General features: G+C 32.2%; 2 protein-coding genes across 2 annotated transcripts; one reads left to right on the top strand and one right to left on the bottom strand.

The window, feature by feature from the left end:
• The first annotated feature begins 3260 nt into the window (after window positions 1–3260).
• LOC107186725 (NK-tumor recognition protein) lies at window positions 3261–8899 on the top strand. The gene is made up of 13 exons (XM_015574659.1): window positions 3261–3346; window positions 4146–4261; window positions 4333–4450; window positions 4514–4712; window positions 4813–5091; window positions 5177–5427; window positions 5511–5642; window positions 6084–7192; window positions 7345–7689; window positions 7769–7903; window positions 8078–8263; window positions 8341–8486; window positions 8778–8899. Exons 1-13 carry the CDS (start codon window positions 3278–3280, stop codon window positions 8897–8899), a joined length of 3207 nt encoding a protein of 1068 aa, XP_015430145.1. The 5' UTR covers window positions 3261–3277.
• Window positions 8900–10957: 2058 nt separating this feature from the next.
• Window positions 10958–14886, bottom strand: LOC107186729 (activin receptor type-1-like). The gene is made up of 7 exons (XM_015574665.1): window positions 14719–14886; window positions 14254–14432; window positions 13733–13976; window positions 13385–13656; window positions 12170–12810; window positions 11423–11654; window positions 10958–11095 (listed from the first exon to the last, which is right to left on the bottom strand). Exons 1-7 carry the CDS (start codon window positions 14777–14779, stop codon window positions 10958–10960), a joined length of 1767 nt encoding a protein of 588 aa, XP_015430151.1. The 5' UTR covers window positions 14780–14886.
• Window positions 14887–16129: the final 1243 nt, after the last annotated feature.

Genomic DNA, 16129 nt, shown 5'->3' with positions numbered 1-16129 from the left:
CAAATTTGAACTCCATCGAAATAACATATCTATAAAAACATGTTATTATATTATTTATTGTTATTATGTATTTGTTGTTATTGAAATTCTTATTGAAATTTATTGAACTGAAATATCTATAAAAATGTGTTTGTATACTTTTATTCGTATTACATGTTGTTGTTTAAATTGTTATTGCAATTATTATTCACATTTATGCATAACGAAATGTCCATTAACATGTTTCATTGTGATCTTTTGAACTTCTGTTTCAGGGATCCTCGTATTATCAAATTTCTTTGACTTTCTGTTTCAGGAATCATCGTGGATTCAAACTTCAAACTGCAGTATCCACACCTAATAATAATGTCGTGTTCTAATCCTTCCAGGGTCTGTTTCAGAAAGCATCACATGAAGACATCTCTTCATTCTAATGATCACGTATAATGAGTTCACGCTTCACATGAACTTCATACGAAAATTTCTCTTATTTAATATAAAGTTCATGTAACGAGTTCTCTTCATATAAAGATCTGGGGACTGCTTCGATTAAATCAACAACCAGATTCGTTGGGGAAAATGTTGCAAAAAGCACAAAGGGTGGGGCCGTGTAGGCGCGATAGTGGGTGGGTCTCCATTCGCAGCAACCTCCACGTGGTGAGACCTGGGCAATCATTATTATTTGGTATATAATTGACAGTCATAATCACCTACAAGTTGACGAATTATACAACAAATAATATGAGCTAATTGGCTGCGAGGTTGTACATTTTGATCAATTGATTCTTGTTGCTAGCTTCTTTACTTGCTAGCTGTAACAGCCCCATTAGAAAGCGAAGTACCTAGCTACTCCAGTTATTGCCCCCTCTTTTTTCTGTCGACTTCAGCCCTACCATAAGACCGCGCAGTCTATTATACATATATGTCTGTGGTCAACCCCCTGCATAGACATATATGGTAGGGATGAAGCGAAACCGAAGGACAGAAGTAGCGCTGGAGTAGCTCCTGTCTTGCTCGCACATCGCACAGGATGGGGAGGGAACGACTAGAAGGCGATGAGGAGAAGGAATGCTGCACGTATGTAATGCCTCCACTACAGCCGTAGGGGAATTCCCCATCAATAGCCCCATTAGAAAAAGAAGAAAGCTACTGCAGTTATTGTCCTCTCTCTCTAATGCCGACATCATCCCTACCATAAGACCGCGCAGTCTATTATACATGCTATACCTGGCAACTTGAGTCATTAGAGGTACGTCGGTTAGCTTCGGATGCATTCGGTTCAATTCGGCTCGTTATTAATGGCTGGTACGCTGTGTGCCATACTATTATTTAATGCTTTATACTATTTATTAATTTTGTTAAATACATATATCTATACAAACTACATGACACACGGAATTTTTAACGTTTAATAGGTATATTCTTTTCATCTCTCATAGCATACACGTATGTAACGTGATTGTATACCCGAATAGGACCAAAAAGGAACGAAGTTACCCGATTTACCATAATCCACCCCCTTCCCGCGAATCTTACACCCCTGCTTGGTTAATGCTCCGTCTATATATACCCACGAGCAAACTCGGCTTCCACTAGGGGAAAATGTGGCGTGGAAGAAGAACTTCCTACCATTTGGTATCAGGAATTACTGAAATTTGTACCAAATTAACATTCTGTTTAACATTTATTTCAGTAATTGAAATAAACTTACGAAGTGATAAGGAGACGTTTCTTCTACGCCAGTTTTCCCCTAGCGGAAGCCGAGTTTGCTCGTGGATGTATATGAATCTGAGGTACTGCTTGACCGACTGTGACATCAGATGCCGTGCATCTGACGTCAGTATGCTCATAGGGGTAACTTTAACTATTATTGTACTTGTTAACAATACACAAAATTGTTTCCATGCAGTTGGACAAAGCATTTCTTCAGCTTTAAAATGAGAGCAAGATCAATGCTCTATGTTTAAAAATAACCAAAATATTGTGGTTGGAGTGATCTCGTGTCGGCTGATTTCGTTCAATTTTTCAAAATTTAACATTAAATATCTCAGAAACGGTTCGAGATTGGAAGCTGAAATTTAACATAGTTCATTTTTTCATGGTTATCACCAAATACTATAAATTTGAACAAAATCGGTAACTATATATTTAGGTGTTGTGTTTAAATGAATCGCCTTGTATATGTATAATAACTTCGCAGTATAGTAAAGCAACTATGGTTATACATATATAGACAAAATACTGACGCAAGCCGCTTGCGCATTATACATGTGTATAACATGGTATAACAGTACGCATGGTGTGAACAAACCGGGAAAAGTATGCATAAACGTGTCAATCACGTGTGATGCAGATGCTTGTATATATTTAAGTAAGTACACAGTATTAAAACTACAAACATAGAGACTTTGCATGATACTATCAGTTAAGAACTAATTAAAGAATCATTATTTTTATGTAAAACTGTTAGCTTACATTGTAATTATTAGTCGATCGGCATCTGTCCAATGACATACTGGTTGCATCGGTGTACTTATTATATAAAATAATCTGTCAAATAATATAGGTGTGTACATTTGATAATGCTCCACTTTGTAATTAAAGATTTTATTGACCACTCTGCCATATGAGGATTTTAGGTTGGCTTTTTCACAGTTTATCGAAATAGTTGGAGGCGTGGCGTCTATAGCAACTATATACCTATGCTTATGCTTTCTTTGCACTCGTGTTGGGTACACGTGCACATCAGTTGTATGATCCATATGTACGTATTCGTGTGTGCGCGTACAGGCAGGTGTAATTATCTCCAAGAACAAACACGATTCATACATTTAAAATTAAATGATTACTAGAAATATCGGAGATAATTTTACAAACTGAAATTCTGTTGAAACGTTAAATAGCATTACATATGTCAGACTATGGTTATGTGACAACTTCTAAATTTTTGCACTCCAACAGAATAACGGTATCTCGTGTCTTCGTCGGTCCTTAGCATTTTCACGCTTCCAGAGGGTAATGTGTATAAATTTTTGAAATATATTTAAATTCCATTATGAAATTTTCAAACATGTAATGTAATTAAAAAGGAAACGAAAATCTGAGATCGGTAATAATTTCAATATGTTTATATGAAGTTTCGTGTCACACTATCATTTCTTAAAACATAACCTCAAAGAAACGCGTGGCCGCTTCATATCACTTTGTCAAATATTTTTCTCATTGTTTCTCTGTCGTTTACAATTACAGGCTGCGAATACAGGATAACCAATTGGAAAAGCACTTGAAGTTGTGTATCATGGAAACAGGATTTTTAAACTTTCATGATGAAGAACATTTTTCCGATTTCTCATTATCTCTGGAACAGGTAATGTGTTTATTTAATTTTTAACAAAGTAAACAATTTTGCGTTTCAAGACAAATTGTTTATATTTTTATATTGATTTATATATTACTGTTAGTGTTATGATTATTAATATTATTAAACTAACTTTTTAATAGTATATTAAATGTTATTGTGGATATTATTGATATTTAACAATCTTATAACTATTGGATAACTATAACTTTTATAGTATTGTCATCCATTTTTGATACAAAATTGTTTTTATAAACGAATGTAATAATATAACAATCTTCAAATTTGAAAAAGATCGATTAAGTACTTTCTTTAAAAAAAATTCCGAAATATTCTTCAATTTTTTGTGAGTTACACCAGGTGCTTCCCCCTTGAATATCTACTGCTAATGTACTTTCTATCAGACGTAGGTTTAGGGTTAATAATGGTATAGTTATAGATTCTCTATATTCATTAAAAATTTCCATATTACACGTGCATAATTCAATACTTCTCTGCTATTAATAGTCCAACAGTATTGTTACCATATAGTGTAGGCTAAACTATAAAAGCAATAAATACATCAATATTTTATATTCTACCTTTATCAGAGTATACTTTTAAATAATGAATCTCATTTAAATTAACTACAACAGTGTTAAATTAACTTTTCAACTATTTATTATTGTTATTAAATTGATAGTATGTCCATTATAAAGTTTGTATTCAGTATAATAATAAGAATAGTAATAAATAGTTTAAAAGTAAACATATACTGAACAAGCATGTTCTATTAATGTAAATACTGTAAAGTATCATTTTTTAATAGCATTTAATGGAAAAGCCTCAAGATTTATTAATGCACATAGTGGAAAATGATTTTGATTATATGGAAACTCATCTTGATATTGCAAATTCTGATAGTTTATGGAGTAATGAACATGAGTGAGTAAACATATTTTTTTGTTTTCTAAGTTTGAAATATAAATGGCAATAATAAAGTTGATGTATTTTAGACGTTCGGAAGATGCGGATGAAATTACAGAGATTCCTACAATTTCCAAGACTGATAATATTAAAGAAGATTTTGCAAAAGTGCTTACAGATTGGCAAGAACATATTGGCTACTTGCAGGTCTCTAGTTTCTTATTTATATTACTAATCTTTTGCAATATGATCTGATGAATTCTTTTTTAGGCTACAGACATTGATGAATACATGGATATTATAGGATTAAATATGAACTCTACAGACAGAAAAAGCTTCTGCATTTCAGAAAATGTATTTCAAGATGAACAGTCGACACAAACTCTAGAATCTGAATACTTTAGAACAAAGCAAGTGGACTTGAAGAAGGAATGTCTTCAAAGCAGTCAGAACATACAGGAACCAAACAGTAATAATAAAGACACAAGTTATTTATTTTAACCATTATTGTTATAAAATCAATAATTATTTTCATTGTAATACAAATTTATATTTTCTAGAGAATACAGTAGAAAATAATTCATATTGTAAAATATCCGACACTGTAAAAAATTGTGATAAGCATGTAGAAATAGAATCTAAATCACTTCCTACAGAACTTATGTATAGAAAAAGTCAAAACAAGGTAAAAAAGAATATCCTTAAATATGACAGCATAGTAATCGATATCACTTCAAACATAATAACAAAACAAAAGAGGAAAAAGAAAGAAAAATCTCTGCTCTACAACAAAGATGTTAAAAGTAGTAATCATGATAATAGTAAACCTCATTTAAGGCATTTACCAGGTAACGAATTTGCAATATTTTAAGATAATCAAGGTAAATTGACTTACAAAAATGTATTATAATGATTTTATAATTATCATTTTAGTCTTGGAAGCTGGAACTGTTGAAAGTTTATTAGAACAGTTTGAAGCTTCTGAAAATACTGCAGTATCATCTAATCCATCTAGCAAGAACAATACAGACGTTGATCAAGATTTAAGTTTAACCCGTAGTAAGAATCAGCAATGTATGAAAGAACCTAGAATCAATGCTACTGAGAAACCATTATCACAAGTTTCAAGTCTTCATAAGAACATTCGAGATGCTTTACCCAAAGAAATCATTGATAAGGTTAAGGTAATTGTATGAGGACTTAATTATTACGAAGTACAATTTCGTCTTGAATAACTTCAATTGACAAGACAACATATTTCTAATAGACGTCTGGATGTAAAAAAGTAATTTCAATAATACCAACAATGTCGTCGAGCATACAGACTAATGGACGTAGCAATGGAACGCGCATGCAAGATGCTGCTGCCACGCTTTCTCGAAATAAACTGTTGCAAATAGTTAAGTTTAAAAATTTATTACTTTTTTTGTGCATGAAATTTGAATCTGGTAACAAATACATTATGCATGAAAGGGTTAGGGAGAAAAGGATTTATTGAAAAAACTATTTCATTCCTTGTCTAAGCATCAAATTTATTGACATGCCTTCAGAGTATACATGAATCTCTATATAATGACTTGTTTTTCATATTGTCACATATCTGTACTATTAATTACAATTTTGACAATTCTTTCCATATTTTCATACATAATTTGTAAAACTTTATATCCTAAGATTCACGTTAAAGAATTACACTGTTTTGATCATATGTTATGCAAGTCTGTAAGAATTGTAAAAATTTGTAAGTTAGAAAAGTAAAGTATTTTATTTTTACATTTTTGCAACATAAGAAATTTAAATTCTACCGGAAGCTTAGTAACTATTTATTTCATTGTATTAGGTGACAAATAGTACTAAAAGTAGAGCCATTGATGGTGGATTAGTTCAATTGGATCATGATTACTGTAGTAGTACTAATTCTTCCATTAGTAGTTCTGATAGCAACTATGAATACGACAAGCAAAGTAGCGACACTGAAAAAGTGACTCCAGTTAAAAATGATGATCAACAGTGGACTGAATCTCATTCAGAATATACAAAGCACGCAATATCATTACTTGGAAATGAAATTTTGGTAAAAAGGAAAGGATACTCGATTGAAAACAGTACAAAGAAAGATGATACATTGGAATTAATTGAAGTAAGCGCTAACAGCGAAGAGCAAGTTGAAGCTGTAGTATTTGAAGGTGATGAAACTAGTGGATCTGTAAAACGACAAAGTGAAACTAAGTGCGAGAAGCAAATATTAACAGAAGATAAAAATTGTCAAAATGTTAATGCATCAAATAATACAACCAAGTATTTTAACCAAATTCGAAATGAGTCTTCAAATAATTCAACGCCTGAAATGAAAATACGTTCAGCTTTAGCAACAAGTATTTTGCAATTGCAACGGGGTGCTTTAAGTAAAACAAAGTGTTTGAATGGAGGGAATCAGAAAACGAAACAAATGGTTTCTGTATTAAAGAAACCACTTAATGTACAGCAATCACCAGCTGTAATAACCAGTAGTTATGAAAGTATAGTGACTACGCATAATAGATCAAATGACAAAATACAAAATATTATTGTTCAAAATACAGAAGAAAAAGTTATACAAGAGGAAGATAGAAAACCACCCCGTAAAAAATTAAATTTAGCAGAATACAGGAGTAGAAGAGAACAAAATCGTAGTGATAATAGTCGAACAAATTCACCAATACAACCTATGGCATTGATATATATTCATCATGCTTCAACGACAACTGAACCTATCAAAGACGATTTTGGAAGTCTGAATTGGTCGGAAAGAGAAATTGTATCAGTTTTGAAGCCAAAAGTAGATGTAGACGAAGAAAAGGCTCACCCGAAACCACTTACATGTGATGTAGGAATACAAACTTACGAAACTGTATTTGAGTTTCCTCCAAAGTCGTTAACTGACATTGATGAAAGACATGAGGATGAGAGGTAATAAATATAGGAATTTTCAAATATTCAGTTAAAAATACATATGCTCCTTAACGATATGTATAATGTATATAATTATTATAGTGATTAACACGAACCCCATCAATTACTCACCACTAATGTAAGGTTTACGAAATTTTCATAATTTTTAGAGAAAAACACGTTCTCAACACAAGTCAACGATCGTATAGAAAACACAGAATTGGTTCTAGTTCAAGTCGGTCTAGATCAAGGAGCAAAAGTAAAAGTAGGAGTAAAAGCAGAAGCAGTAGTAGTAGTAGAGACAGATCGCATAAACGCAGCAATACACGTCATCGAAGAATAAGCCATCGCCGTAGCTCTGTCAGTTCAAGTAGTAGTTGGTCATCTCGTTCACGTTCACGTTCACGTTCAAATACTAGATCTACTTTCAGTTCAGAATCTAGATACTCACGATCACGTTCTAGATCGTCCCGATCAAGATCCCGGTCTTCCTCAAGATATTCCAGTTGTTCAAGGTATGAAGTTACAGTAAATGTAAAGGAAACGTAAAATATAACGTTTCAGTTCAAAGATTTAGGAAAATTGTATTTATAGATTTTCGTCTCGTTCAAGTTTTGGAAGAAGTAAATGGTTAAGTCGTAAAAGAAAAGAAAGGCGAAGTCGTAAAGATTACGATAGACATAGACAGCGCTCTTCAAGCAGCTATCGTAGTTACAGAGATTGGAGAAGGTAAATCATTTCTAACGATAAGAGATTAGTCATGTTAAACCAAGAATGGTGTTTTATAATTACCTACCTTCGACTGTTGGGATAATATAATCTAAATTTGATGAAAATTAGAATGTAGGCTATTTTAATTATTCAAAAATTCTTTGGTAATACATACAGTTTTATTTATATTAGATCTCCATCAAGTTCTTACCGGAAATCCTATGATTGGTTCGATCGAGAAAAACAAAGACAAGTAGAGGAACGAAGAGTAATTTACGTTGGACGATTAGAGGAAGGAATAACTAAAGCTGATTTACGCAGAAGATTCGAAAATTTCGGCCCTGTTGTAGATATTAGTGTCCATTTCCGTGAACATGGGTAAACATTTTAATATTCTATGATATATTTTTAATACTAAAAAATATAGAATATCTAATGTTTACGTTATATTATAGTGATAACTATGGTTTTGTGACATTTGGCTATAAGAATGATGCATATGAAGCAGTCGAACATGGTAATGATGATCCAACTTTGCCCAGATATGATTTATGCTTTGGAGGACGTCGAGCTTTTTGTAAAGTTAAATATGCTGACCTTGGTAAGAATAATATTTTACTTACATTAAGTTTAAAACTGTTTTCAATGTTTTCTGGAATACTGCGCTGCAGCCACAGAAATGATTCGACACAAAAAAAGCACGTATCTTATCAGATGTGCCTCTTGATACCAATTAAGTTCTACGCCTCAAAATTTACAAAAAATGTACCGTTAAATCATTATTCGAAGTGATCAAATTAGCTGAGACACCCTGTATATACAGGGTAAAAATTGCTGAAAATAGAGAGGGAGGTAAGAAATATTTTAAATGTGATGTATTATATTTTGATAGATGGCATGGCAAGCAGCTCCCCTAATAGTGGGCACATGTCTCACAATCAGATGAATGAAGATAATACATTTGACCTGTTACTAAAAGAAGCAAAAGCTAAGTTGCGCAAAAGGAAGGTTTGACATATGTACTATTTATTAGCTGTAAATGTAATTTAAAATCTAGTACAGATCTCGTGATCTATTATATCGAATGCAAAAATAAGCGAAATTGTATACTGATACTTTTCTCTATTTGATATGTAACAAGAATTGTATTGACGTAATTATTGTAGAATATATATTATCATTAAGATGATTTTATCGTACTTGTAAAAGAATATATGGCATGACAGCTTTAAATTTTGAAATAATCCGCATGAACAATGATTAAACTGTACAGGATATCTCACTTAAGTCTATGCTATTTTCAATAATAATACAAGTATTAAATTTTATTCGGTATGAAAGTCTGGTTAGTTAACAGTGTATCATTGTAATAGGATTATTTGACAATTTCGTCTCATTTATAGTAATAATTTATTATAATTATTACAATATTACAATATTAGCTGTGCATCCCTCGAAAAAAAAGCATGTACATCCTCTAAACTGAAAAGAGTAATTGTGTTACAAAATTGTTCTATATGTTTAAGGTATAAATGTACACTGACCAGCAAAAAGAACGTAACATTTCATTTCTAAGAACATCTTAGACTATTCATTAATACATACAATTATATAACGAATGCCTAACTACTTTGTTACAAATTATTACACTTTTTTGGTCCTTATACAACAATTATCGCCAATTATTAAGTCATTTATTACATTATAAAATTTTCTTCGAAATATTACAAGTTGTTAACATGCTCCATTTTTTTCAGACTTTAGGGTAATGCAATATTGTTTAAGTGTCTCCTAGCACAAGTGTTGTACATTACTTGTACATTTAAAAAAATCATCCGACAAATGTTCGATGCTGTTCAGATCTGAACATCGTTTAAGTATTGTAGAATATATCTGGCTGCATGAGGACGTGCATTGTCTCTGCAAATTCTTCAGAGCTCAGATCCATGTTAACTTCACTAAACTGTGTACAGAGTGTTTAAAACAAAGTATAGTGTGCAAGAATAGAATTTTACACAAAAAAAACACGGTAGGCGGGAACAAACTGCATTACTGAGGTTGCATGTTTCATTCCACCATTTGACTCACACATCTGCGAACAGCCGGAAACAAATTAATGGGACCCTTCGGTCAAAACATTTAAAAAGTAGCCTTTCGAACTACTTGCTTGCAGCTTCCAAAATTCCAATGTGTTATTGTCTGGAAGTGTTCTTGCTTGTCGGGTGCTCTGTTGCTCGCGCAGGTCTGGAAGCTTGATACGCTCAGCGTTCCCTTGGGGCATTCTGATGAGCATTCGGGCCACTGTTTATTCCAATAGCTTGAAACATTTGCACTAAGACTGCACTTCCTTCACTAAATATTCACTAAAAATATACGCAGCTAGTTCAACCGCAATGGTGCCACAGGGTATGATTTTCGGAGTAATTTTCCATATAATTTGGTTCAAACTTTCGTGTTTGTTTTGCGTGAGTCGACCAACGCATCTTTCTAACAATGCAGTTTTACTCAAGTTTTCATATATTGGCTTTACTTGTTTAAAAATATAAGTATATATTGGTTAAAAAAAAATGGCCATGTGCTCATTAAAGCTGATTGCTACCCAAGGGTGAAAATATACTTTTGTGTTTCCAACAAATTACGAGGAACATAATTTTTAAACCATTCGATTAAAGTGCCACCATACTGTTAAAAATTTAAGTAATCCACGTTTTTGGCTGTATATTACACAGAAACACAAATTACATTACACATGTATTATCAATATAACTTATTTAGCGTATGCTTTATTCCAAATACGAATTACTTTTATCTATGTACATTCAAAATTGATTTCTTCAATAAATGTTTTAATTACTAAGTGGCACTTTTTGTCTTACATTAACCATAAATATATCTCATAAAATAGTTAAAGCATACAGTAGAAAACAATAAAAATAAAACAAACATGCATACATTTGTTACACTTCCCTACAGAATAAGTAAATTTAGAACATCAGCCAAAGTGTGCTCGTTTAATTCACAATAATAAAAGATGTGCATAAAACGATATACACATAATCAAATATATTCTATTTAATCAAGGGACAAATGGACACGCGAATCATTAGTTGCTAACTTAACAAGTGTTTTCTTCACTCGAAGAACAGGTAATCGGGCTGCTGACTTTCCATGCCAACATTCTTTCATTAATTTGCCCAGACCAGCCAGTGTCTGTAACATATAATGAAACAGTTAAGGTTCCCTTAGATGAATAATTAGAAAAGTATTTAAATAAAAGTACTCTGTAGATGCGTAGTCAATCTTTTCTCAATCTGATATGAATATTAAGTATTGCCTTTAAATAATATGTTTAAAAAATGATACTATAGTGATGTATTCATTTAAAAAATATTAACCTTTACTATGTACAAATTTTCAACAAATACTTATCTAAAAAATTTGTAATAAAAAAATATGATTTCATACTGCAAACTTTAATAACAGAGTACTTATTATATTATTAAACAAATAATTTGTTGAAGAAAATTAAACAGTTACAGGATCAGAGTGCCATCTATTAGGTATCAGTGGTCTACGATGATCCAAACACACTAATTTTCGCATTTCTTCAACGGAGGGTTCTTGATTGCTAGGAACCCACTCAGAATATGGTGCCATGTAATCAAGTGCAACACCATTACTTATACATCTTCGACAAACCTCCCAAAGTATTAGACCTAGACTATAAATATCAGCTCGTCTGAAGTTTTCCAAACACTCCAGATTTATCCTAAAAATAGAATATATTAGATATACAGCATGTTTGATAATAGCACGGTCCAGCTTTTGATCTATGACGATAGAACTGAGCATGGGGGGAGGCTCTGAACTCATTGCCATTTTACTCCCCTACAGCCCCGATCATGGCAATATAGTTAGAGTCCACTGTATACATATACGTAACGGATTATTAAAAATTATCAAAACGATGTCATGTCTGAACTCATTTTCAAATACATTGCGAAATAGTTTCCTAGTTATTGTTTTACGTTGGTGAATATTATGGAAGGATAAGAAAATTCTAATTAGAGAAGACAAATGCAAGAGAAGAGGACATTCTGTACATGCTTTATACACATAATTATAGCATGTCTTGTTAAAAATTTGGCGCATATTTTTTAGGTAAATCTTTTGTCGAACAATTGCTACAAACAATTGAATTTAGAATTCGAGACTTTCGAGGCAGAACCGTATTTAAAATCTAAATTCTAATATGCAATGAAGTAAATAAAAAATGATACATACGTTTGTTCTAGAATCTCGGGACACATGTATCGTTTTGTGCCTTGTTTCAAATCAATTCTATCCGCGGATAAACGATCTTGAGTCACCGCTAAGGCAAAGTCAGCAATTACACAACTTCCATTGGTCTTAACAAGAATGTTTCTAGACGTCAAGTTACGATGTGCCATAGCTGGTTTTCCTCTAGTTCCATGAATTTCGGTGTGTAAATAAAGCAACCCGTTCACAATACTCAAGCAGATATTGAGAGATTGATGATGCACCAAAGAATGATGCGACCTGTTTAAATAATTATAAAGAGAACCCATTGGATGATAATGTGTTACCAGCCATAGTTGAGTGCAGCTCGCTCTGCTCGTCATATCACTGCCGACGTAGCCAAGAATATTATCGTGCCTCGATGGCAGTAACTGGGAATAAACTTCTGTTTCACGAGTCCATGCTGCTTCGTCTCGCGAAAAATATATTTTTACAGCAACATTTTCCCCGTGCCATACGCCACGCCAAACTTCTCCACCAAATCCACCGTTGCCTCCACTGCCAAGGCATTCGACTAATGACACTTGTTTAGCCAACGTTCTTTGTACCAACAATGGTAAACCGGAACCTGAACCACTTGTTAAACTTCTTCCATCCAAGTATTCCTATTTTAATGTGAAATCATATAATTCATAAATTTACAAATCGTATAGATAATGGTAAAATGAAAATCTGATATTAGCAATAAATTACGCAGTATACCCCTAAATAAATACAATATTCTTCTGCACGTACATCTCCTAAAAATGGACAAATAACACTGTCCAACAAGTTTGAACTATTTTCCTACCTCATAACCGTTCAGAAGTGTTTCTGATAGATCTTTATAAGCTGAATACGGAACTACGAGTCGTTTCTACCCAGCACATCCAGTTTTTGAAAAAATCAATTTTTTTTAGAAATTGCAAATTTTGTTGTGCTAAGTATGTTTACGAAAATAATTATAAAGCATTTACACACATGTATTTAGTGTCGAAAAAGATAAATAATCCTATAATGAACAGAGTGTGTGGAAAGAGTTACTGTGAAATAGCAAAGCAATGTGAAGACGTTACATATCATCTTTGTCACAATCCACACAAAATTATTAAAGATAAGATACTCGATTACATATGAAGACACTCTTGTGTCCTTTTAACCCTAACCAGAGTTGGAATGCATCTGTCTAGATAACCTTACCTTTAATGTGCTGTCACCAGCTGCAGTTGCCTTAAGTTCATGAGCAGGACTTGTAGAAACAGATGTAGGAGAAGTAAATGAGAAATGTAGATATGATGACTCCAGTTCTGACTCTGTAACGAGCTTATTACGTTTTACAGTCAAAGGACGTTTTTTACGTGTTCTACAGACCAATAAATAAAATAACACTCCTCCAGCTATAATACAAAATCCAACCATCGAACCCAAAATTGCTAATGTTAATTTAACTGTATAATCCTCTTTAATAGTATCTACAAATTATATAGTTTTATCATAAATAAAAAATATGCAAACGGACAAGCATATGAATATAACATATATACTTACCTCCAGTGAAATCTGGCAATATTGGAAATGGTCCATCGTTACAAAAATCTGTTTGGCAACACTCTACATTATATTGTACACCACTTATGGATCCACTAACATGTCTTTTCTTATTATTACCATTTTGATTAGCATGTAGAAGCTGTTGCTTATTGCATATCAATAGCATTTGATCTACTGATGAAGTACATCCTCTACTTATACTTACTGCACCATCTGATTGTCGTACTTTAGATTTCCAACACTAATAAATATAAAACAAAACAATTAGTTATCTGTAGTATTTATCTTAGTTATAATATGCAATAGTGCAACTAATGAGTTCCAAGAATGACAAAATATTATACTGAAATATAGTGAAAATATGCCATTCCATCGCTGATGAAATTAGTTGTAATTGTTTGCATACAAAGGTTTGTAACTTCAATAGTAAAAATTATAATTAGCTAGTATTTGGACAATACGTTCATTCTCAGAAATTATTAAGTACACTGCGCATAAGTAAAAAAATGAGATGTTACCGTAATTGCGTTATAACAGGTTTTAGTATATAAACATTCTGGTCCCTCACAAATATAGCACTTCAAATGTTGATATCCAGCAGAACTATCATTGAGGTCTGTAATATCTATTGGTTTTTGAGAATCATCATTCTCAGATGAAAAATTATGTTCTGCTAAAGTAAAACTCTCTTTTTCTCCTAAAAACAAGTCCTGTTAACCATTGAAATATATTTCGAAGCATTAATGTACATTATGTATATATATGTAGGTATCTCTGTACATGAATATTTAATGGGAAACGAAACTAAAGTCATCAAGTTAAACGATATTTTCTTAGTGTATTGTAGATGATCACAAATGTTTCACAGATTGCATTTTATGTGTAAAAGTTTAAACAGAATGGATACAGAAATGGTATGTATAACTTATTATGCAAATTTAATTTGTACAAAGTACTTTCTAATTGAAAAACTTGTTGCCCACCTGGACATAGTTCGAATGTCAATAATAATAGAAAATACATGATAAACACAGAATCCGCCATTGCTATATATACGTCAAAATCATAGCTGGCTCAAGTCGAAGCAAGGTTTTTAAATTTGCTTTATATAGACATTCAATTATGATACAATCAAAACTAACATTTGCTTCTATAACAAGTAGACGAAAAATTAAAGATATATGCAATCAACATTGAATTGGCGGTTTTTCGTGGAAAAAAAGAAATGTCGACAGATGGCGTCGTTATCATCTTGTTCCGTTTACATTAGACAGTGTTAGACAGCATCCAGTCAAATGGAATATGTACAAAGTTTCTGGTAAGTATCTATATAGACATAGCATATATAATAGACTGAGCGGTCTTATGGTAGGGACAGAGGTGGGTAATTACGCGAATTGTTTCTTTTATACGAGACACATGTCTTAAATATCGTAAATGTGTCGTAAATGTGTATATCTGGAACGAAAATATCTATAACGAGTTTCTAACCTATAAAACGTTTTTCATATAGGTTATAAAGAAGTGTCAATTTATTAACAATTATAATTCTGATTAAAAACAATTAAATTAAATTCAGTTACATTGATGAAAAATGGATATTGAAAGGTTACTAAAAAAATAGATATAGAATAATAAATATAATTTGTTTAGATTGAAAATTATATTACTAAAAAGTTTATTTTTATTTTGCACTAAGTAAGATTGATGAGGTACTAGCAAATTTCCTTTTTTTTATGTAATATCTCATTTAGTGTAATTGATTCAGAAAATTGTAAAGCATTTATTAATGCACTGAATGATCAATATAAGCTTCCTATAAGAAAAGCACTGTCAACAACTATTTTCGATGCACAATATGATGTGCTTGTTAATTCTACAAGGTAAGATAAACCACAAGATGGAGTATTACTAATTGATGGGTGGAAAAATTCAACACTTAATAGTAAAACTGTTGTGGCTATAGTCAAGGTTACATCTTATAAGTGGCCACAAGCCTTTTCTGGATTCTTAGAGCTTTAATACAACATTACAAACTGAAAAGGTTCTGAGTGAGGTTGTAAAATAATTAATTTCATTACTACTGATAGTTTTAAATTTATTTATATTAATAAGTTGTTTAGAATGATGACCTTGACTATATATTTCAAGGTCATCAAAATCGGTGAGGAATCGCTAGAGTAAATAATTACCCAATTTTTTAATGTACAGTGTCCATTAACTTTAGAGAGACTTCTAAAAAAAATACCAACAAATACCTCCGTGATCTTTTGTATATTGATTTAGAACATATTCAACTTTAAATTTACGTCGAAGTTGACTACTCAAGTTTGATCAGCATGAAGAAAGTGGACTCTAACTATATTACCATGGTCGGGGCTGTAGGGGAGTAAA

The sequence above is a fragment of the Dufourea novaeangliae genome, unplaced genomic scaffold (genome assembly GCF_001272555.1).
Source record: "Dufourea novaeangliae isolate 0120121106 unplaced genomic scaffold, ASM127255v1 scaffold87, whole genome shotgun sequence".
Classification (NCBI taxonomy): Eukaryota; Metazoa; Arthropoda; class Insecta; order Hymenoptera; family Halictidae; genus Dufourea; species Dufourea novaeangliae.
Note: the sequence above shows the minus strand (reverse complement) of the source record. Positions and strands in the feature narration are given on the sequence as shown.

Coding starts and splice junctions, on each gene's coding strand:
- LOC107186725 (XM_015574659.1), top strand. CDS start 3,278: ATGGAAACAGGATTTTTAAACTTTCATGATGAAGAACATTTTTCCGAT. Junction 4,713..4,812: donor GAACATACAGGAACCAAACA/GTAATAATAAAG, acceptor TAGAGAATACAG/TAGAAAATAATTCATATTGT. Junction 5,428..5,510: donor AAATCATTGATAAGGTTAAG/GTAATTGTATGA, acceptor TATTTCTAATAG/ACGTCTGGATGTAAAAAAGT.
- LOC107186729 (XM_015574665.1), bottom strand. CDS start 14,779: ATGGCGGATTCTGTGTTTATCATGTATTTTCTATTATTATTGACATTC. Junction 11,655..12,169: donor CCCGAGATTCTAGAACAAAC/GTATGTATCATT, acceptor TTCTATTTTTAG/GATAAATCTGGAGTGTTTGG. Junction 11,096..11,422: donor ATAGATGGCACTCTGATCCT/GTAACTGTTTAA, acceptor TATATGTTACAG/ACACTGGCTGGTCTGGGCAA.